The sequence below is a fragment of the Macrotis lagotis genome, chromosome 1 (assembly GCF_037893015.1).
Source record: "Macrotis lagotis isolate mMagLag1 chromosome 1, bilby.v1.9.chrom.fasta, whole genome shotgun sequence".
Taxonomy (NCBI): Eukaryota; Metazoa; Chordata; class Mammalia; order Peramelemorphia; family Peramelidae; genus Macrotis; species Macrotis lagotis.
The window spans coordinates 486,322,403-486,346,460 of record NC_133658.1 but is presented as its reverse complement, the minus strand read 5'-3'; the positions used below and the strand labels follow the sequence as shown (position 1 = coordinate 486,346,460).

At 36.2% G+C, this 24,058-nt stretch overlaps 1 protein-coding gene across 4 annotated transcripts in view; it reads left to right on the top strand.

Moving 5' to 3' along the window:
• INPP4A (inositol polyphosphate-4-phosphatase type I A) overlaps positions 1-24,058 on the top strand; it is a 216,858-nt gene that overhangs the window by 116,003 nt on the left and 76,797 nt on the right. For all 4 annotated transcript variants that reach the window (XM_074213740.1, XM_074213739.1, XM_074213737.1 and 1 more), the window contains exons 3-5: positions 2,591-2,662; positions 15,768-15,975; positions 16,963-17,007. In XM_074213740.1, coding sequence (XP_074069841.1) covers positions 15,870-15,975; positions 16,963-17,007 — 151 coding nt within the window. In that variant the 5' untranslated portion in view covers positions 2,591-2,662; positions 15,768-15,869. The remainder of the gene's footprint in view (positions 1-2,590; positions 2,663-15,767; positions 15,976-16,962; positions 17,008-24,058) is intronic.

Below are 24,058 nucleotides of genomic sequence, written 5' to 3'. Positions count from 1 at the left end.
GAGCTTCTTTGGGTAAAGTTAAAAAGTTCCCTTCCATCTCAAAATCTGTGATAGTTTGATCTTATGATTGGGGAGAGGGTTGGTTGTTATTCATCTTTCATTGACTTGATCAATTCCTTTTAACATATATTAGCTACCTAGTGTGTGTGCAGCTCATTTTCCCCTTCTTGGGCTTATTGGTTCCTTATCTATAAAATGAGTAGGACTAGACTAGGTGATAACCAAGGGCCCTTCCAGCTTCCCATTGCCAGTTTCTTACAGGTCTGAGTACTGATAACTGTACAAGCCTCTCTTGGTTGCATTTCTCCATACTCTTCTTGCTGATCTGTAATATCACCAGAAAACTAGATGTATATTTGTGAAAGAGAATGCACAGTGAGAGGATGCCTCTGAGGTTAAGGAAACTATCATTTATCTTTCTTATGGAAAACATAAGTAAAGTCTCCTCAGGTTCTGTGGCCTTCCCAATCAAGAAATTCTGTCAGACTATATTATTGCTTTCTATCTACAGGGAGCACACTGAGTTATTGAGTCTCTGAGGATAGGTAAGAAAAGGGGCAATTGGTCGCCCCTTCACATGCTGTCCTCTTTTCTTTTAAAAAGTTTTTTTCTCTCTCTAATGAGAACTGATCTGCAAATGAGTAATCTACCAGGACTTGGAGGCAAAAAAGGACCTTGGGAATAGTAGAGTTCTTGGTGAATTAGCTTACATTAATGAGACTTATATGTTAAGTATACTTTAATTTGTCAGTGAAAATTATCTTTGTGTACTGGGGATTAGATAATGAAGTGGCCTGAAATATACCTTTGAATTAAATGCCCCCAATAATTTTAGTCTCATTAAAATTAGTCTCTCAGATATCACCTCTTAAAAGGATTATTACTCTAACCATCATTTTGTCCTGGAAAATCTGTTGAAGGCAGCAAAATATCTCCTTTTTCTAAATGTGTAGTACAGGAGTAAGACAGATTTATACTGAACATGACTAGAAATATGTCACTAATGCAGTAAAATACTTAATATCACAGGGTACCTCCCCACCCTCAAAGAATGTGTCCCTTTAAATCATCCAGATATCTTGCTGTATAGATAGAATGCCAGATCAAGTTCATAGAGGAGGAAAAAGGAGAGACAATGCAATATATAAAAGGTAGTGTAATGTAAGTCAGAAAAGGAGAGGGGAGCCAAACAAACAAGAAATAATATTTGAGTTCTACTTAAAGAAGATTATGTAGGATAGATTAGAGGAGGCAGGAAGACCAATTAGAAGATGGTAGTTCAGGGAACTCAGTAATGATAACTCACATTTATATAGCACTTGTAGGATTCCTGAAGCTCTTTTCTCATAGTAGTAAGTGAGATAGGTATTTAGCCATGCTTTCTACAAAAGGACCTGAACCAGAAATGGAATTGAAGCATTGAGGTGAAATAGAGGATTTAGTCATTAATTAAATGGTTCAAAATGAGGGAGAAAAGGGCATTCAAAGATGAAAAATGATATTTTGAGGCTAGATAAATGTAAGAATGAAGACCCTATGAACAGAAGTAGGGAAGGCAAGAAGAGGCAGATAGAAAAATGATGAGTTCTGGTGAATTAGGGTAGGAATATGGCCTATGTTAGAGCCCAAAATAGAACCTGGTCTTTTAGGTCTTATGAACCCACTTATTCCAGATTTGTGGACTAATTGACCTTTTTCTTGATGCTTGTCCTTTCCTTCTTGAAGGACATTATGATCTGGGAGACGATGTCATGACAAGCATATAAACTGAACTTTAGTGAAGGGGGTGTTGTGCTAAGTCACCAGCCTCACTTTCTTCTCCAGAGACATCTGAGTCCTGTGACCAGATATGGATCAGAATGACTGGAGATGGCCCTGGCAGGGAGGCAGTAGGGGTTAAGTGACTTGCCCAAGGTCATACAGCTGGTAAGAATCACGTATTTGAGGTTGGATTCTAATGCCCATCCTTCTGATTCTAAGACCAGTAGGGTTAGCTGTCTTAACCCTATTAAGAATGACTGAGCAGGTGGTTGGAAGTTATCTTGAGAATAATCATGTTGTTAAGAAGGCTTGGGAAAGGTATGAAAGAAAAGAAAAAATATGTTTTTCTCCTTCCATATGTTTCCAAGAGAATATAGTCCCAAACTTGTGAGGGTATATGCTGCAGTTTCCTTTTAAATTAGGTTTTGAAAAAGACCTGGGGGAAGCAAGAGGACCTTCTGTCCAGTTGGCCTGCCTTGTCTGTCTGTCTTTCTCTGTAGCGGAGCCCCCAGAACAGTCGTGTTCTAGGGATACTATAGACTGGAAGCTAGCTTGCTTGGCCTGTCCCCCTGTGGCTTCTAGGGCCAGACTAAATCCTGGAGCTGGAGAGAACTGTGGGTTCCCAGTCTCCAGCAGGTGGGCCTTTGTTGTTTTTGATACTGAACACTGGGATTAAAATATAGAACAGCTGTGGAACAGAGTTCAGGGTAACATTTTGCTTTGCCATAATTCCAGCTTTGAAAATTATAATGTACTCTTTCTCTATAGTATCTGTAAACTATGTATATTCACATTTAGTTAAATACCTGTTATATCTCTTTATTTTTAGATGTGATGAAGTTGAATCAGCTTCTGTAAAAATGCCACCTGTCTCTCCTCTCCTGAAGAAAAACAACTTTCTGTAAGTATAATTAGTATGTAGATTGCCATGCAATGATAACAAAAATAGCTTTTCTGGTATTGCCATTGATTTGTGAAAGTTAGGAAAAACTTTGAAGATACAGGAGTGGAAATAGTCAAGATTTTTGTTTAATTCAATTCAGCAGACATTTATTAAGTGTCTTCTGTGTATAGGACATTGTGCTGGGTACTAGGAATGAGTGATAAAAAAAAATTTAGGTGAAATGTGACCCTTGTTGTGATGAAGTTTCTACGCTAGTGTGGGGATAAGCCACATATGCACACAATCTTAATTCAGATACAAAATAAAGGCGTTAGAGGGACAGAAATAAAATGTTACCTGAGGTCTAAGGAGAGACAGATAATGATATGATCTGAGGGACTATGGAAGACTTTATTATAGAAATGAGTAGTATTTGATTTGTGCTTTATAGGGTATGGAAAAATTTGGTAGACAAAGAGGGGAGAAGGGTAGTCTTCTAGAAATAACTAATCGTCTGAGGGAAGACACAGAAGTTAGAAAACAGGGCATGTTTGGGGAATAATAAATAGTACAGACCAGAAGCATCATTGAATTGGGAAGATCCAAGTTCAGACTTGGTCTCAGACACTTATTTGTTGTGTGACTGGACAAGTCACTTAAATGCTATTTTCCTCGGTTTTCTTATCAGCAAAATGGTGATAATAAGAGTAACTACTTCCAGGCTATCATTTTTAGATAAAACAAGGCAATATTTGTAAAGCACTTTGTCGTCCTTTAAATGCTATACAGTTGCTAGTTGTTGCTATTAATCAATCTTGTTTGATTAGTACATAGGATAAATGTTAAAATGAAAGCTAGGGTAGCAAAAGCTTATGGATAGTTTTGAATTCCAGCTACCAGAGGGGTCTGAACTTTAATCAGGAAACCAAAGGGATCCACTAAAAATTTTTCAACAGAGGAGAGTGATGTATACATAAAAAAAAGATTATTTTAGTAACAATGTGAATATTGGATTAAAAGAGAATAGAGGAAAGCAGAAAGACCTGTTAGAAGGGTATGGTAATAATCCAGAGGAGTGGTAATCAAAACTTGTATTAAAGTGGTAGTATCAGGAGGAGAGGATACGTGTGTGTGTGTGTGTGTGTGTGTGTGTGTGTGTGTGTGTGTACACATGAAAGAGATTTCAGAGATCCATTTCACAAAATACTAGGTAGCTGAGTAGGTGTGAGAGATGAAGAAGAGGGGAAAGTCAGAGATAACAGAGATAATAAGTTTTTGCTAATGATAAACTGAGGTTTTTGGACATTGTTTGCATTGCCAATAAGACATCCAGGTAAAGATGTCCTAGAGGCAGTTGGACATGTTTATCTCAGGCATGAGAATTAAATTTGGGAAGTCCCTGCAGAGATGTAACTATCTTTTTTAAAAAATTATTTTTTAATTAAAAACACTGATTTGTCTCTTCTTCCTATCTCCTGACACTGGAAAGGAAGTAAAGAAAAACAAAATCATTGTTACAAATGTGCATGGTCAACTAAAACCTATTGCCACAGTGACCATATCCAGAGATATGTCTTATTCTTTTTTTTCATTTTTTCATTTATTTAAGGTAATGGACTTAAGTAACTTGCCTAAGGGCACCAAGCTAGGCAATTATTAAGTGTCTGAGTCCAGATTTGAACTCAGATCCTCCTGACTCCAGGGCCAGTGTTCTATCCACTGCACTACCTGGCTGCCCCAGTGTCTTATTCTTCATCTTGGAAATGTTCATTCTTTTTTTTTTAATTATAAAGATTTAATTTATTATAAGTCTTACATTTCCCCTCCAAAACTTAATTCCCTCCCCCCACCCCCCACAGAAGGCAGTTTGCCAGTTTTTATGTTGTTTCTATGGTATACATTGATCTAAATTGAATGCGATGAGAGAGAAATTATATCCTCAATGAAGAAACATAAAGTATAAGAGATAGCAAGATCAGACAATAAAATATCAATTTTTTCTTTTCTAAATTAAAGGTAATAGTCCTTGGTCTTTGTTCAAACACCACAGTTCTTTCTCTGGATACAGATGGTATCCTCCATTGCAGAGAACCCCAAATTGTCCCTGATTGTTGCACTGATGGAATGAGTGAGTCTATCAAGGTTGATCATTGCCCCCATGTTGCTATTAGGATGTACAATGTTTTTCTGGTTCTGCTCATCTCACTCAGCATCAGTTCATGCAAATCCCTCCAGGCTTCCCTGAATTGCCATCCCTCCTGGTTTCTAATAGAACAATAGTGTTCCATGACATACATATACCACAGTTTGCTAAGCCATTCCCCAATTGAAGGACATTTACTTGATTTCCAATTCTTTGCCACCACAAACAGGGCTGCTATGATTATTTTTGTACAAGCGATATCTTTACCGTTTTTTCATCATCTCATCAGGGTATCCAGTAGTGGTATTTCTGGATCAAAGGATATGCATATTTTTGTTGCCCTTTGGGCATAGTTCCAGATTGCTCTCCAGAAAGGTTGAATGAGTTCACAGCTCCACCAGCAATGTAATAGGGTCCCAGATTTCCCACAACCTTTCCAACAATGATCATTGTCCTTTCTGGTCATATTAGCCAGTCAGAGAGGTGTGAGGCGGTAACTCAGAGAAGCTTTAATTTGCATTTTTCTAATAAGTAATGATTTAGAGAAATTTTCCATATGACTATGGATGCTTTGATGTCCTCATCTGTAAACTGCCTTTTGTGTATCCTTTGACCATTTGTCAATTGGGGAATGGCTTTTTTTTTTAATTTGACTCAGTTCTCTGTATATTTTAGAAATGAGTCCTTTGTCAGAAACATTACTTGTAAAGATTGTTTCCCAATTTACTACATTTCTTTTGATCTTGGTTACACTGGTTTTGTCTGTGCAAAAGCTTTTTAATTTAATGTAATTGAAATCATCTAGTTTGTTTTTAGTGATGTTCTCCATTTCTTCTTTAGTCATAAACTGCTTCCCTTTCCATAGATCTAACAGGTAAATTAGTCCTTGATCTTCTAGTTTACTTATAATATTGTTTTTTTATGTCTAAATCCTGTATCCACTTTGATCTTACCTTGGTATAGGGTACGAGATGTTGGTGTAATCTAAGTTTCTTCCATACTAACTTCCAATTTTTCCAGCAGTTTTTATTGAAGAGAGAGTTTTTATCCCAATAGCTGGATTCTTTGGGTTTATCAAACAGCAGATTACTATAATTATTTCCTGCTATTGAACCTAGTCTATTCCACTGGTCCACCACTCTATTTCTTAGCCAATACCAGACAGTTTTGATGACTGATGCTTTATAATATAATTTTAGATCTGGTAGGGCTAAGCCACCTTTGCACTTTTTTTCACCGAATCTCTGGAAATTCTTGACTTTTTATTTCTCCATATGAATTTACTTGCAACTTTTTCTAACTCATTAAAGTAATTTTTTGGAATTTTGATTTGTAGGGCACTAAACAAGTATTTTAGTTTTGGTAGAATTGTCAATTTTATTATATTAGCTCTACCTATCCATGAGCAGTTGATATTTGCCCAGTTATTTAAATCTGATTTAATTTGTGTGAGAAGTGTTTTATAATTGTTTTCAAAAAGATTCTGAGTCTGTCTTGGCAAATACACTCCCAAATATTTTATATTGTCTGAGGTTACTTTGAATGGGATTTCTCTTTCTAGCTCTTCCTGCTGTATCTTGCTAGACATATATATAGAAAAGTTGAGGATTCATGAGGGTTTATTTTATAACCTGCAACTTTGCTAAAATTGCTAATTGTTTCCCGTAGTTTTTGGATGATTTCTTGGAATTCTCTAGGTAGATGATCATGTCGTCTGCAAAGAGTGAAAGTTTTTTCTCTTCCTTCCCAATTCTAATTCCTTCAATTTCTTTTTCTTCTCTATTTGTTGATGCTAACATTTCTAATACAATATTAAATAGTAGTGGTGATAATGGGCACCCTTGTTTCACCACTGATCTTATTGGGAATGCCTCTAGCCTCTCCCCATTGAATATAATGCTTGTTGATGGTTTCAGATAGATACTGCTAATTATTTTAAGGAACAGTCCATTTATTCCTACACTCTCTAGTGTTTTTAGTAGGAATGGATGCTGTATTTTGTCAAAAGCTTTTTCAGCATCTATTGAAATGATCATATGATTTCTGATAGGTTTGTTGTTGATATAATTGAGTATACTAACAGTTTTCCTAATATTGAACCAACCCTACATTACTGGAATAAATCCTACTTGATCATAATGTATTATCCTAGTGATAACTAGTTGTAATCGTTTTGCTAAGATTTTATTTAAGATTTTTGTGTCTATATTCATCAGGGGAAATAGGTCTATAATTTTCTTTCTCTGTTTTAACTCTTCCTGGTTTAGGTAACAGCACCATATTGGTTTCATAGAAAGAGTTAGGCAGAGTTCCGTCTTTCCCTATTTTTCCAAAGAGTTTATATAGGATCGGAACCAATTGTTCCTTAAATGTTTGGTAGAACTCACTTGTGAATCCATCAGGCCCTGGAGATTTTTTCTTAGGGAGTTCAATTATGGTTTGTTGAATTTCTTTTTCTGAGATAGGGTTGTTTAGGTATTTAATCTCTTCTTCATTTAACCTGGGCAACTTATATTTTTGTAAATATTCATCCATTTCACTTAGATTATCAAATTTATTGGCATAGAGTTGGGCAAAATAATTTCGAATTATTACTTTAATTTCTTCCTCATTGGTGGTGAGTTCACCTTTTTCATTTATGATACTAGCAATTTGGTTTTCTTCTTTCTTTTTTTAATCAAATTAACCAGAGGTTTATCAATTTTATTGGTTTTTTCCTAATGCCAACTTTTGGTTTTATTTATTAATTCAATAGTTTTTTTGCTTTCGATTTTATCAATTTCTCCTTTAATTTTTAGAATTTCTAATTTGGTATTTAATTGGAGATTTTTGATTTGTTCTTTCTCCAATTTTTTTAGTTGCTTGTTTAGTTCATTGATTTCCTCTTTCTCCAATTTATTCATGTAAGCATTTAGAGTTATAATATATCCCCTGAGAGTCGCTTTGAATGAATCCCATAGGTTTTGGTATGTTGTTTCATTATTATCATTATCTAAGATAAAATGGTTAATTCTTTCTATAATTTGTTTTTTGGTCCACTCATTTTCAAGTTTCCAATTGGTTCTGGGTCTGTATCTCCCTGGCCCAATATTGCATATGACTTTTATTGCATTGTGATCTGAGAAAGATGTATTCACTATTTCTGCCTTTCTGCAATTGATCATTAGGATTTTATGTCCTAGTACATGGTCAGTTTTTGTATAAGTTCCATGTACTGCAGAGAAAAAGGTATATTCCTTTCTATACCCGTTCAGTTTCCTCCTTAAGTCTACCATATCGAATTTTTCTAACAATCTATTTACCTCCCTAACTTCTTTCTTGTTTATTTTATAATTCCATTTATCTAGATCTGAGAGCAGGAGGTTGAGGTTTCCCACTAGTAGAGTTTTGCTGTCTGTGTCTTCCTGTAGTTCTTTCAGCTTCTCTAAGAATTTGGGTGCTGTCCCACTGGGTGCTTATATATTCAATATTGAAATAACTTTATTGTCTATGGTACCTTTTAGGAGGATAAAGTTCCCTTCATTATCTCTTTTAACACTATCTATTTTTGCTGCTGCTTTGTCTGAGATAAGGATTTCTACCCCTACTTTTTTTACTTCAGCTGAAGCAAAGTATATTTTGCTCCAACCTTTTACCTTTACTTATATGTATCTCTCTACAAATGAATTTTTTGTAAGCAGCATATTGTAGGATTCTGGTTTTAAATCCACTCTGCTGTTTGCTTACATTTTAAGGGAAAGTTCATCCCATTCACATTCAAAGTTATGATTTCTAATTCTTTATTGCCCTTCGTGCTATTTCCCTCTGTTTGTATTTTCCCCCTTCACCCCCTTTATCCTTATTCCCCAGTATTTTGTTTCTGAATACCACCCCCTTCAGTGTGTTTGCCCTCCTATATCACCCCCTCCCCTTTCTTTCCCCTTTCCCTTATTCCCTTTTCCCTTCCTTTCCTTTTGTTATTTCCCCCTCCCCCCCACTCCCCTTTTCCCCTTTTAATACTTGAAAGGTTAGATGTTTTATAAGTTAACTGAATATGTGTAGGTTGACTTTAAGCCAAGTCTGAAGAGAAGATTCAGGTGTTTTTTGTCTACTCCCTTCTTCCCCTCCATTACCATAGATTTTTTGGTACCTCTTAGTGTAATGAGATTTACCCCATTTAATCCCCCTCCCTCCTCCAGTCTCTTTCCTGTCCCCCTTTTTAAGGAGGTAATGTTTTTTAGATTATTCTATCTGAGTCATAGAAAATTCTGAGTGTCTGTCACTTCTAGTTCAGTATATTCTATCTAATAGAATTAAAATTCTTGAGAGTTATTAGAGTCTTTCTCCCAAGTGGGGTTAAAGCCAGTTTACATCCCTTTAGATAGCAGTCTCATGGATAGGTCATGAATCTCCATTATTTCTGGTTAGGTATATTCTCTCTGTTAGAGTTACAATTCTCAAGATTTATGAGAATCTTTTCCCCCATGCTGGGACATAGCCACTTTCAACTTACTGGACAGCAGGGTTTTTTTTTCCTTTTACCACCCCTCCCTTTTTTTTAACCTTTTTCATGTATCTCTTGAACCTCCTGTTTGATGTATAAATTTTCTGTTTAGCTCTGGCCTTTTCATCAGGAATTTTTGGAATTCTTCCATTTCGGTAAATGTCCATCTTTTTCCCTGGAAGAGAAGGCTCAACTTTGCGGGAAAGTAGATTCTTGGCTGCATTCCAAGCTCCCTTGCTCTTCGAAATATCTCCTTCCAGGTCCTTCGACCCCTTAATGTTGATACAGCCAGGTCCTTCGTGATCCTTACTGTGGCTCCTTGATATTTAAATTGTTTCCTTCTGGCTGCTTGCAGGATTTTCTCTTTTATCTTATAGTTCTGGAATTTGGCCACAACATTCCTTGGTGTTTTCATTTTAGGATCTTTTCTGGAGGGGATCCATGTATTCTTTCAGTAACTACTTTGCCCTCTGATTCCATGGTATCAGGGCGGTTTTCCATCACTAGATCCTGTAATATTAAGTCCAGGCTTTTTTTCTCTTCAATGTTTTCAGGAAGTCCTATAATTCTCAGGTTGCCCCTCCTTGATCTATTCTCAAGGTCAGTGGTTTTGTTGATGAGGTATTTTACATTTTCTTCTATATTTTTCTATTTTTTTTATTTTGTTTAACTGACTGTTGCTGTCTCATGGAATCATTAGTTTCTGCAGCATCCATTCTTTTTTGGGGGGAGGAATTTTCTTCATTAACCTTTTACAACTCCTTTTCCAATTGGACAATTCTACTTTTGAAAGAGCTTTCCATTTGACCAGTTGAGGTTTTGAGAAAATTATTTTTTTTTCATTTGCCCAATTGAGGATCTGACAGAATTATTCTCATTTTGTATTTGTTCAATTGATGATGTGAGAGATTTATTCTCATTTTGTATTTGTCCAATTGTGGATCTGAGAGATTTATTCTCCTTTTGTATTTGTCCAATTGTACTTTCTAAGGATTTGTTTTCTTTTTGTAAGGTATTGTCTTTTGCAGTTGATTTTTAAGCTCCTTCCTTATTTCTTCACAGAAGTCTTTCTGTGCTGAAGACCAGATCATATTCTCCTCAGAGGTTCTAGGTCTTTCTGAGTTAGGGTCTTTCCCTTCCAAGAATTTTTCTATGGCTCCACATTTCTGCTTACCCTTCTTCATTTCGGTAGGACCTTGAGTTGGGGAGGGGCTGGTTACCCGGGGCTTGGGATTGATAAACGCTTTACTCACTGAGTGCAGTTTCTCTAACTGGCCAGTAGGAGGTGCTGGTTGCTTTCTCTGGAGTGTCTGTGACCTTGGTTGAGGCCTTCTCCCTTTGCTTGAAAGGAGGAGTTGGAGCTATTGAATTCTTTTGCCTTCAATCAATGGTGGGCTTTATCCTGGCCTGAGGTCATTCCTGAGATTGTCAACTGGGCTGATTCTTCTGCTCATACACCTGTGCCTGAGGCATAAGTAGTCTGCAACTGTTTCCCCAGGAAGAGGCCTCAGAAGCAATGAAGGTGTGGACTCTGAGTTCCTCAGACCAGAGGAGCCTAGGGATGGTGGCCGCAGCTCTCCTGCACCAGAACTCTCCCCCCAGCCCTTTCCGCAAGCTCCTGAGGGACATCACCAACACCAGTGCCTCTGCTCCCTAGTTGGCTCATGCCTCCACGGTCCAGCCCCACTGCTGATCCAGCAGGTCCGGCTCTCCGGCCGCCAGGCTCCAATTCAGCTGCTAATCTGCTTGATGGGGCTGATCCTCCCTCTGAGCCCAGACTCACCCACCCGAATTTGTCCAGTGCTGCTGGGGGGGGGGGGGGGGGGACAAATCCTAAGGTAGATGTTCTTTGTCCTGACTTTTCTTTCTGTGTTTTGTGGGTTGGATGTCTTTTAAGAGGTTTGTTTCATATGATAGATGGGGAGAGATCAGGATTCTTTAGAACTGTGCTTGTCTTCTCTCCACCATCTTCCTTCCTGCTATATCTTGCTAGTCATATGTTCACTCTCTATCAGGAGGCACATTATTGTTGGTATCCTAGAATCATAATTGGTCAATGTATTAATCAAAATTCTTACGTCTTTCCTAGTGATTTGTCTTTACAGTGTTGTTATAGTATAAATCATTCTTCTGGTTTTGCTCACTTCACTTTGCATCAGTTCATTTGAAACTTTCTAGGTTTCTCTGAAATTATTACTTATATAGCATTGTAATTGTCCTCCCAGTTAACCTGATAGATGGGCACTCCTTTAGTTCTCACATCCTTACCTTTAGAAAAAGAGCTGCCATAAATATATTTGTGCATATTGGGGTAAGATTATGACCATTTTAAGGATTTCAGAAAAAGATGAGGAGACTGAAAGAACAGATAAGAGATATAGTCATAGAAAAAGGAGTATGCTTTCAGATAGTGGAGTGACTATCATTTAGAAGAAAGTGAGTAGTTAATACTACAGAGTCTATTCTGGGACTAAAGAGGTCATTTGATTTTTCACTATAAACTTCTGACAGTATTTTCAGTAGTGTAGAGAGTGTAGAAATTTCAACTGAGGGCTAAAGAAAGATTGGGTGATAAAGAAGTGGTAGTATTGAGTGTAGACAGCTTTATTGAAGAAGCCTGTCAGTGAAGGGATAGAAGAATACAGGCAAATAGCTGAATAGGTTAGACATATCAAGTTATGATTTCAGGGAGATCTGAAAATATTCAAACTTTCAAGTATTTAAAAAGAAGCTTTGGAAGAGGGAAAATTTTAGATGCATGAGAAAGTGGGTAAATTTTGGATTAAAGTTAAGACAAATGGGTGGAACTCTGAGGGATTAATTAATCTGAGCAAAGAGGCCTGGTACCTTTGCCAAGAATAGAGGGAAGGAGGAAAAAGGTGGGGAATGATAGAAGAGTAGAGGAAGGAAGTTGAGGAAACTCCTGCCACAAAATCTCAACTTTCTCATTAAAATAAAGGGTACTATGTCATCTACTTTTAAGTATGGGGCCTGTGATTGGGAGTTGAAGGAGAGCAGAAAAGTTTGGATTGTTTTAATAGATAATAAATTTGGGCGTCAATAAGATGAGAGTAGAAATCGTGCTAGTAGCATTATGGGCTCATTCGAACTTATATGCCATAATTTACAGTAGGTAACATCAATTTAATTTTATAATTCTCACCAGTAGTAAACAAAAGCTCTGAAATACATGCAAAGTAATTAAATTATGAAGTTTAGGGATAAGAATTAGCAAAGCTTAACTTGTAGAAGATCATGGTTGAGTATTTAAAAGTAGCCAACCAGAGTTATAGAGGAACTGGAATGGGAGAGATAGACTAGGAGAATATGGTTGAACTAATGAATCAGAAGCTGTGGTGAAGGTAAGAGAAGGTGTTGGCATGAGCTTGAGAACCTGACAGGTGGAAGGATAGAAGTTGTGCTCTGAGAGCTGAATTTCAGAGTTCACGTGGTGGAGTTACATATACTTCTACGAGCCAGTGAGATCTAACAAGTGGTCATTCCAAAAGGTGGCTGACAGGCACAAACTTAAGTTCTAGTTAAAGTATTATCAGACCTGCTGTTGGAAAAATTTAAAGGGGGTGGAGGGCAATGAGTTTGTCGGTGTTATAGTAGAGATTCTTATGGCCCTAGTGGAAAGAGCTAGAATAGTGGACTAGAATAAATGGAAACAAGATTAGAATGGACCTGGGGAGGAGAGGAACAGTAGATCTGCCTGGGGACTAGGGTTTAGGAGTATGGAGTATAGGAGCCTGCTTCTGACTTCTGGGGGAAAAAAAGACGAGTTAAAAAAAGGTTTTTTGTCCACTTATCAGTTCTAAAACTATTGTTTTAAAATACTAGAAGTTCGAGGTTTTGATGGGGAATCTGTCAGACTCTCTTCTTGTTTTAAAGAAGAGATTAAAAAGATATGAACTAAATGTATGTGAATTACTGCCAATACTAGTTTTTCCTGATTTGGTCTGCTGTGGCCTTCTGCCTGGAAGCTTCCTTATTCATTGTATGACCCAGTGTGAGGCCAGAATTGGTCCTGGGAATAGACCAATACCTACTTACTTTATAAAAAGAAAGCTAACGACTCAAGAACAGTTGTTGTTTTAGAATAACTTTGCAAAACAAAGTAGAAAACAAAAGAAAATTAGAAATCAACTATCTATTTATAGCTTTACCTAAACATAAAGTTATTATATCTATGTCAAGAAAGACAGTGTGTGTGAGAGATAGGGAGGGAGGGAGGGAGGGAGAGAGAGAGAGAGAGAGAGAGAGAGAGAGAGAGAGAGAGAGAGAGAGAATCTTTGATTTATGATTTAATCAATGTAGAGAATTTCATGCACCAATGCAGATCCCACCCTGTCCCAGGTTAGAGAGTTGCTTGAAGCATCTGAGGATTAGATGATTTGTCCAGGATTGTAAGAATCTGAGGCAAAATTTAACTTCTAAGTATATTATTTTGTCCACTCCCAACTCTCTGTGAATATGTTTATGCAAACACATGCATGTAGATGTAGTCTTCAGGACAATTTACCAATTTAAGGAAGCAGGGATTTTATATTCAGAAGACCTGGGTTCAAATTCCAGTTCTAATATTTACTAGTTGTCATTGGGTAAACTACTTATTCCCTTTACTACTCAGTTTCTTCATTTATAAAAATGAAAGGATTTGATTATATTATCCCTAAGTCCCATCCAGCCCAAAATGCTGTGGGCCTTATGAAAATTATTCCCTTGGTATGTAATAGTTATTCTTTCCACATTGTGTGGAAGCCCCCATGATTTTGAAAATTTTTTGACCCTTCATACCAGAGACGTGTAAATTATTAAGATATTAAAAGATAAAATTTGTAGATGTTATATAATACTGTACATATATTTTATACATTTCTGAGTTTCTAAACTTTCTCTGTCATCTGTTGATCTTTGCATGTCATTTGCAGCTTTCACCAAACTCCCCCAAAATTCCCATTTAATTTCTTGTGCTCAAACTCAGTATATTGAAACCATAATGGGGAAAGTCGTGATGTGAAAGAGATAACTGCAGATAATAAATTTAGTTGTGTTGCTTTAATGTGCCTTTTGGATCTTAAGACATACTATGTTTAATTATTTGGAGTTTTTAAAGATTTTTGTATTTTATACAAGTTTGGGCATCTTTTTTAGAAAAGAAAAACATTCTAAAATAAGTTATACTCTACATCTCTTTTTTCTAGAGAAGAATATCATTCATTTTAGCAATAACCTTTGTTTTTAGGGAAAGAGAAGAGAATGTCCACAAGTGTATGTGGTAACCCTTCTCAGCTTTGTGAAGACGGTATTTTATTATTGATTGATTTGGAATGTAGTAAAAGGACATGATCAAAGGTAGTTTAGTTAACATTTATTTACTTAGAAAACAAAATGAACATAGAGAAGTTGACAGTTTCATCTAAAAGCTTTAATATTTATATATTGGAACTGTTTATTGATGATCATTATATTCATAACTAAAAAAGAGATTTCTTATTTTTAGCATTACTACAATAGCCATGTTGTAAAATTAAACATGCTCCCCCTACACACACACACACACACACACACACACAAAGAGAAACGTTAAGAAAAACAAAGTGAAAATTCAAAAAAAAAAGCATGCTTCAGTTTGTATTCAAACACTATCAGCTCTGTTGTTGGGATGTATGGAAGAAATTTCTTTTTTAAAAATGTAGTGGAAGTCAAGAAATCAATCAGCAAGTCTTTAATCAGTACCTATTTATGTGCCAGGTGCCTTTCTAGTTTACTGGTATTACAAGTACAAAGAATAATGTAATCCCCACTCACAATGAACTTCCATTTTAATGGGGAAGACAAGTACATGTTAAAAAAATATAGACAATATAAATATAAACAAAATAGTTAAATAGCAATTAGCTTGAGAAGATAAACACTACCATCTGGGGGAATTAGGAAAGTTTTCATCCAGAAGATGATGCCTGGGCTGACTCTTAGAGGAAGAAAGGGACTCTTCAAGGGGTCACTAAAGAATTCCAGAAATGTACAGAGGCACGGACCTTGGAGAAGGCATGTTCATGGATCAGGCAGAAGGCTAAATTGGTGCTGTTGCAGAATGTGGGAGGTAGAATAGCATACAGTGAGATTGGGACCAGGTTGTAGAAGATTGTAGAAGCTAGACAGAAGAATTTATATTTGATCCTAGAGGCCACTGGAGATGGTTGAGTAGGAGAATCATATGGACATAAAAAAATTGCCATGGGGCAACTAGGTTGGCAAAGTGGATAGGGCATCGATCCTGGAGTCAGGAGGACCTGACTCCAAATCCAGCCTCAAACACTTAGTAATTACCTAGCTGTGTGGCCTTGAGCAAGCCACTTAACACCATTGGCCTTGCAAAAGTAAAAAAAATAAAATAAAGAATTGCCTTGGAAGCTATGTTCAGGATGGTATCATGCTTGTTAATCTGACTTCAGTCTTCTAATGTATATTGTTTGTTCTTTCTTATTCAGGGCTGCTGCCATGCCAGGTGAATAGGGCTCAGCGATAGGACATTCCTGGAAATAGTCGTGGTCAGACCCAGCAGGGAGAAGTATACCATTGCCCATGACATCATGACAGCAAGAGAACACAGCCCACGCCATGGCTCCAAGTCCCGTTCAATGCAGCGGGCCTCCACTATTGATGTTACCTCTGACATGCTGGGACTGTCTCTGGCAGGTAAGTCCTGCATCACCCCTGTTACATTGAGATGAACTAACCCTGAGGCAGACACAAACACCAAGTTCAGTTGAAAGGGAAAGAAAATGAAGATGGCTCTTGGAACATAGCCCTTTGGATTGCCCCTACGGCTAAAGTAGTCACCTATGATGCTATTACTCAAATGGTATATGAAATTATCTATTGCAGCATGTGCATACACACACACACACACACACACACTCACACTCACACACATACTCACACTCAGACGTACACAGATTTTGAGATTATATTCAGTGTTCTACACCCATAGTCACATTTCACATTATTCTAAATTGTTTTCCCACCTAGTTCAACCAGTTTACACCTATACCAACAATTTAGTAATATTCCCATCTCTTGCCAATCCAATTATTTTAAAAAATCTTTTAAAATTAATTTAATGATGCATTTTCTTTTACCTAATACAAAACCCCACCACATTCACAATTGTACATATATCCTGAAAAGAAGCAAAGTAGCTTAAAAGAATGATTCAGACTATGAATATATTAATTTGTATTAATGGGTAAAAGAATGGGCATATATTTTATAAGTTAATATCAATATTTTCCAGTGCTTTTAATTTATTGCAATTTAAAGTTGTCTACATTTAAATAGTTGTCAGTATTTGTATTATTCTTTTGGTTCTGCTTTAAGAATTATTTTTCATTTCATGCAGGTCTTATGATTTCCTTATTTATATTCATTCAAATGATTGATTTGTTTCTACCTTTTTTGTAATTACAGATAGTAATAGTGCTATTATTGATACTTTCTTCCAGTTAAGTGTTTTGCTGCATAAATCCAGGGAGTCAGAGTGCTCTAGAGGGTGTGAACAGTTTTGTAATTTCCATTGGCATAATTCCACATTGTTTTCAAAAACTTGTAGCTCTACCAGCTGTCAATTAACCTGCCTGTTTTCTTGCAGACTGATTATGTTCTATCATTTCTTTTCCTGTCTAGGAAACATCCAGGATCCAGATGAGCCCATATTAGAATTCAGCTTGGGTTGGTATTTTTTAAATGTTATTTTTAGAGTGTGTACAGTTAGCACAAATTTAGTATCTCCATCACCTCAGAATTCTCTTAAGAGAATTTGCTGTGGTTGAGATATTTCTGTAGAAAATGAAGCTGAAGCAGGTGTGAATTTCATGTCATAGTTATGAGGGTGCTTTGTATACCTTGGAACCAAATGCCTTCTCTCCTGTCATCTGATGTCTCTCTTTTACCCAACTAGACTATACGGGTGGGTGGTCCTGTAACAGGAGCAGCCTTCCCATGTTCTTGCCCAAAATACAACCTTCTGCTTTTAATTCTAACTGAGCAGAAATGATACCTGAGGACTCTGGATGCCACTTCTGAGAATCTAAAGATTTCCTTCTCCAAGACTGATGCTCTTTAGTACTCTTTTCTCTATATTCCCTGGGTGATGGTCACAGACTATATTCTAGTCTGTTCTTGCTGAGGAGTATGGCCTTCAACCACATGAACTTCCTCATCTCTAACAGGGGTGATGATACCTGGCTCATGGGGTTATTGTGAGGATTGAATAAGATAATAAGATGCTTTGAAGAGTATGAATGTCAGAGAGTACTATTTTATCAGCATGCAAATTCATAACTTAGAAAGTTACCTAAGCCTTAGAGAAATTAAATGACATTCCCATAATCACATGAGTGTTAAAGACAGAATTTCAAAGGAAGACTTCCTGATTTCAAATCCAGCATCATATCTAATGTGCTATGACTCCTGTCTTATTAAAATTAAGTGACTTGTCCAAAGTTACATAGTAAGTTCCTGAGCTAGAATGTTAATATAAGAAGTATTAAGAGCTGTAATATAATTAACTACAATAGTAATAATATCATTAACTGTTGTATTTACTACCTCCTAAACAGAACCCTAATGAGAAACTATACATTTTGCCTTTTGCTTTCTAATGGTGTTAGGTACATAGTTCCTTATAAGACTAATATGTACTTTTCCCTATTGGAAGTGCTCACTCTTCTCGTATGTGAGTCTAAGAAATTCATAACTGTGAGGCAGGGAAGGTCATGAGTGGATAGAGAGCTGGCCCTGGAGTCAGGAAGACCTGGGTTCAAATTTGACCTCAGATACTTCTTAACTCTGTGACCCTGGGCAAGTCACTTAACTAACTTCTGTCTGCCTCATCTGTAAAGTGAAGGTGATAGTAGTATCTAATAATATTCTTATAACACTAACACTTGGTCAACACTAACATTTGGTCAACAGAACATTTCTAGAAACAGACAGGCAGAGGTTAGTTTACTTCCCAGGATCATGCAACTAGATGATGTCTGAGTTTGGATTTGAACTCAGGTCATCCAAATTCCAAGCTCCTCATTCTCTCTTCTGCTCCACCTAGCAGTCCTATGGCAATAATGATATTTATAAAGTGTTTAATAGTGACTGGCACAAAGTAGGTGCTTGATTTAAAAAACAGAACCTAAGAAAGCTAGACCCATCCCATCATTTTGCAGATAACGAAACTGAGACCCAGAGGTCTTCCACATTATACTTCCTAGACCATGGGATTCCTTTTTCTTCCCAATCAACATCTTAGCTTTTTTGTTGCTTTCTTACAGACTTCTTAAGGAGGTAGGTGTGATTTTTATTGACTTTTATCTCTTTTGATTTATTAATATAAATTCTCTTGGAGCTATCAAGGTTTCTAGTGGTGTTATATTTTCTCTTTGTCAGGGTCAGGGTTCTGTGGTGTTAGGTTTATCATAACCCACATCTACTAGCTCAAATGTATCAGATCCTGCTGCAAATCACTGAATCCTATTTGCCTTAGTTTCCTCATTTGTAAAATAGCCAAGGAAATAGAAAAACACTCTAGTATCATTGTCAAGAAAACCCATATGGGATCACAGAGTCAGATACAACTAAAAAATGACTAAAGAGCAAACAACAACTTTTGATGGCTTGTAAAACTTGTTTCTAAATTTAATTGTTAGATTTTAAGAACACAAACCTGGCACCCTCACAGGCTTGCTCTTCATTTCTAATTAATGATCTTCTTATAGGTTGGAAGGTGACAGCTAGGTGGCTTAGTTGGGTAGAGTGCTGGACCTGAAGACAGGAAGATTCATCTTCCTGAGTTCAAATCTGGCATCAGATATTTAGTAACTGTGGATTTAGTAACTGGATCAGTAACTCCAGCTTGGAGTTTGGAGGAGCTGGAGGAGGAAATAGCGCATCACTCCAGGATATCTGTCAAGAAATCCCCCAAATGGGGTCATGAAGCATTGGACATGCACTGGCGCTTCTGTTACAGCCTATGAATCCGTGCCCCAGCTTCGTCTAACAGAGATTGTCATCTCCATTGTTTATTTCCCCATGTTTAGTAGATTACTCTGTCATAGGGGCGGCTAGGTGGTGCAGTGGATAAAGCACCGGCCTTGGCATCAGGAGTACCTGGGTTCAAATCCGGTCTCAGACACTTAATAATTACCTAGCTGTGTGGCCTTGGGCAAGCCACTTAACCCCATTTGCCTTGCAAAAACCTAAAAAAAAAAAAAAGATTACTCTGTCATGACTTCAGTCCAGAAACATGTGAGCAGAGTATATTTGTTCCAGCACCTTCTGGAGTTGACTGCCTTGTCACTGCTGGCATAATATTCTAACAAAGTCTTCTAGAAGTGCCATTTCATTGAAACTGTATGTTAGTGGATATTTCCCATGATACCATTGGTTAAGCTAGTGAGATACTGACTTCCTCTCTGTAATCTTTTTTTTTTCCACATATGACTCGTGAGCCCATGAAATTAGCTTAGTCTTTTCCTGAAAAATTTCCCTGTATATACAGGTTTTATGAAGTAGCAGAGTAAGGAAGCTTTTCTTTCCATTGGTCCAGCATCCCCAATTTCATAGTTCTAGTTTGCTGAGGGTGGGCTGGGGATAGGAGACATATAATCCATGAACTTTTTAGATGAGACCTATGGTCAAAGATGACTTTGATCTTTGCTTTCTCAGCAGAAGTTTTTAACTAAGGTTTTGATGATATTTTCTTTCCATTGGATATAGAAATGGAATGATCAGGATAAAAAAAAAACCACCTTTCTGCCGACAATAAATCTATGGTTTTATGATTGGGTAATAGGCTACACCTGATTTATCTTCATTAAACAGGTATAGGCTTTACCTTGGTGATATAGCAGATTTGGTTTCAGATCACTGAAATAAATTGAGTCTTTTTTTTTTGTTTCCCAGTAAAAATAAAAATTGTGTTTACATTATAATGTAGTTTATTAAATGTGTATTAGTATTATATCTAAAAGAATGTAAAACTTTGTTTAAAAAGTACTTTATTGCTAAAATGCTAATTATCCTCTAAACCTTCAGCAAATCATAATCTTTTTGCTGGTGGGGAGTCTTGCCTCAATGTTGATGGCTGCTGCTAAAGATTGGGATGGCTATGGCAACTTCTTAAAATAAGACAGCAGTGAGGTTTGCCACATCGACTGATTCTTAATCAGACAACTAAGAGACCATTGTATGGTTATTTATTAATCTAATTTCAATATTCTTGTGTCTTATAGAATAGGGAGGTTAGAGGAGATGGGGAGAGAGAGGAGAGAGAGAGAGAGAGAGAGAGAGAGAGAGAGAGAGAGAGAGAGAGAGAATATGAATGGACTGGTAGTGGAGCAGTCAAAACACAGACATTTATAGATTAACTCATTGTCTGATATGAGCAGGGTTCATGGTACCCCAAAACAATTGCAATAGTAATGTCAAAGATCACTGATCTCAAATCACTGTGACAGATATAATAATAATGACTTTGAAATATTGTGAGAATTGCCAAAATGTGACACAAGGCATGATGTGAGCACATACTTTTAGGAAAATGACACCAATAAACTTGCTTCAACTGGTTAGGTTAAATGACTTTTCCAAGGCTTAACAGCTTTAATAACTGGCAATTTAAGGATTTGAATCCAGATCCTCTTGACACCAAATCCCACAACTTTTCTTCTATTTTACCTTTATCCTGTAGGCAAAAGTATTAATCCTCTATTTAGAATTATAGTTGCTCATTATTTGCAGTTTGTTGGGAGGTTTTCTGTTCAAGGAAAAATTAATATGGTTTTTATGCACAATGTTTACTTCTTTATCCTCATCCCCAATCACTTTTGAGGAAATTAGAAAGCTATTATGTAGTGTAAGTTGATTGAATCATTAAAATTTTATTTAATATTCATTGATTTTTATGTAATATACAGTGTATTGAAACTTGGTTGATATCCCTAAGAGTTTAACAAAAATATTCTATTCTTTGATGATAATGCCAGTTTCAGACATCTTGATGACCGAAGCACTGAAGCATTTGTTAGCTTATTTTCTTAAGTTTAGTATAAAAGTTATCTGATCTACCTTGTTTAGCTAATAAAACACCTATTAAGACTTTTTTCATCCAGGGGCTAGATCTCCATTAATTTTTTTGGTCTGTTTTTGTAATAAAGGGAAGACTTTCACTCCCACAGCTATAGTAAAGTCTTCTTTCCTTTCTTCCTCCCAAGACATGCAAGAAGCAATGTAGAAATAAGATATATATATATATATATATATATATATATATATATATATATATATATATATAACTAATTAAAAAGAATCTCCAAGGGAAGATACTAGCATTAAATGAAATTGATACAATTCTAAGCATAGGGAATAGTCAGAAAAATGCACCAAGTGGAATATGTGAAAGGGAGTAAAATGTAAGATTAGAACAATAAGGACAGGAGTTCCAACTTTTTTTGTTCAGTTATTGTGGTAGTGTCCTATTCTTGATGACCCCATTTGAGATTTTCTTGGCAAAGATACTGGAGTAGTTTGCCATTTCCTTCTCTAACTCAATTTACAAATGAGGAAACTGAGGCAAATTTGGTTGTGATTTTCCCAGGGTCACATAACTAGTAAATGTTTGTGGCTAGATTTGAACTAAGAAAGATAATCTTCACCACTCTACTCATTCTTCCACCTAGCCTCCTAGTCCCAACTTTAGTTGTGGTAGCTTAAATGTCATATTGATATAATCTATTCTCAAGGCTCATGTTATCCTTGTCTTTAAGTTTTCTCAAGTGCTAGTTGGTGGAAAGTGGGGGGGGGGATGTCATTTACCCCTGCTGAAACTCAGTTTCTCGCCATAATGGAAAGATCATAGGTCTTAGAAAACCTGATTTTTATTTCAGATTCTTACTTGCTACTGTTGTAACCTTGGGCAAGTCATTTAATTTCTATGGTCCTCATTTTCCTTATTTATAAAATGAGAACTTTGGACTGGATTTTACTTTTCAGCCCCAATTCCCATGATATATAAACCACAAATGACATTCCTTGTCTGCTCAGCACTGAGATGTTGTGGAGAATTCATTTTTATAAACCATAGACAATGAAACAAATTGTCATCGGCTTCTGAAGCTTTATATATAGTTCTTGAGATTCTGAGTGTTATTTGTGTGATTAGTGTTGCTAGAACGCTATTAATGAAGCCAGGATCTGGGGCTTATCTCCAGATGGTCCAGTTGATTGATTCTGTGCTTATGCCTTTAACTTTATCCAACTGCTCTCAAAGCTGAATGAAGAGCTCAAATATAGATGAGTTGGTTTAAGTCCATAATCATCCCTGGTGTGACAACAAAGTTATTTCCTCTTGATCATTTATGAAGAGTAACAGTAATACAGATTAAATATGTAGCAGAATTATCTTTCTTTGTGTCATTAATATTCTGGGGTTTCTTGTGAAACATTTCTTTGTGTTTTTAAAAAATATTTATTTCTCTAATTGCATGCAAAGATAGTTTTTAACAATCAATTTTTGTAAAGTTTTGAGTTTTACATTTTTCTCACTCCCTCCTTTCCATTCCCCCTCCTTCTGCCAAAAAGCATTCTATATGTTAAATAGGTATAACTATATTAAATATAAATTCATATTAATTCATATTAATATAATATAATTCATATTAATCATGTTATAAAATAATCAAAAAAGGAAGAAAAAACCACAAGGGAGGGAAACCATAATACATAAAAGAAATTTTTAAAATTGAAAATAATAAACTTTGATTTGCATTCAGACTCCATAGTTCCCTTTATGGGTGGGGATGATATTCTCTTTCATAAGTCTTTTAGAATTGTCTTTGATTATTGTACTGCTGAGATGAGCAAGACCATTATAGTTGATCATCACGCAATATTGTTGCTGGTGTGTACAAATGTTCTTCTGGTTCTACTCACTTCACTCAGCATTAATTCATACAAGTCTTTCCTTTCTGAAGTTCCTTCCTTTATGATTTCTTATAGAATTATAGTGTTCCATCCCATTCATATTCCACAGTTTGTTCAGTCATTCCCCAATTGATGGGCATACCCTCAATTTCCAGTTCTTTACCACCACAAAAAGAACTCCTATAGTTTTGTATGTGTAGGTTTTTTAATCCTTTTTTGTGATGTGAGATATAGATCTGGCAGTGGTATTTCTGAATCAAAGGGTATGCACATTTTATTATCCTTTGGAGGTAGTTCTAAATTGCTCTCCAGAATGATTGGATCAGTTCACAACTCCACCAACAATGCATCAGTGTCCTAATTTTCTCACATCCCCTCAAACATTGATCATTTTTCTTTATTGTCATATTGACCAATCCGATAGGTATGAGGTAGTAGTATCTCAGAGTTGTTTTAATTTGCATTTCTCTAATCAATAATGATTTGGAGCCTTTTTTCAAATGACTGTAGATAGCTTTAACTTCATCTAAGAATTACCTGTTCATATCCTTTGACCATTTATCAAATGGGGAATGACTTGTATTCTTATAAGTTTGATTCGGTTCTCAATATATTTTAGAAATTCGTTCTTTATCAGAAATACTAGTTTTAAAAATTGTTCCCAAATTACTGCATTCCTTTTTTCCCCTAATTGATATTTTACTTTATTTTTTCCAATTGCATATTATAAAAGTTTTTTAACATTCATCCACATGCATATACATATTTATATTACATAATTTACTTCCTTTAAGGAAATTTCCTT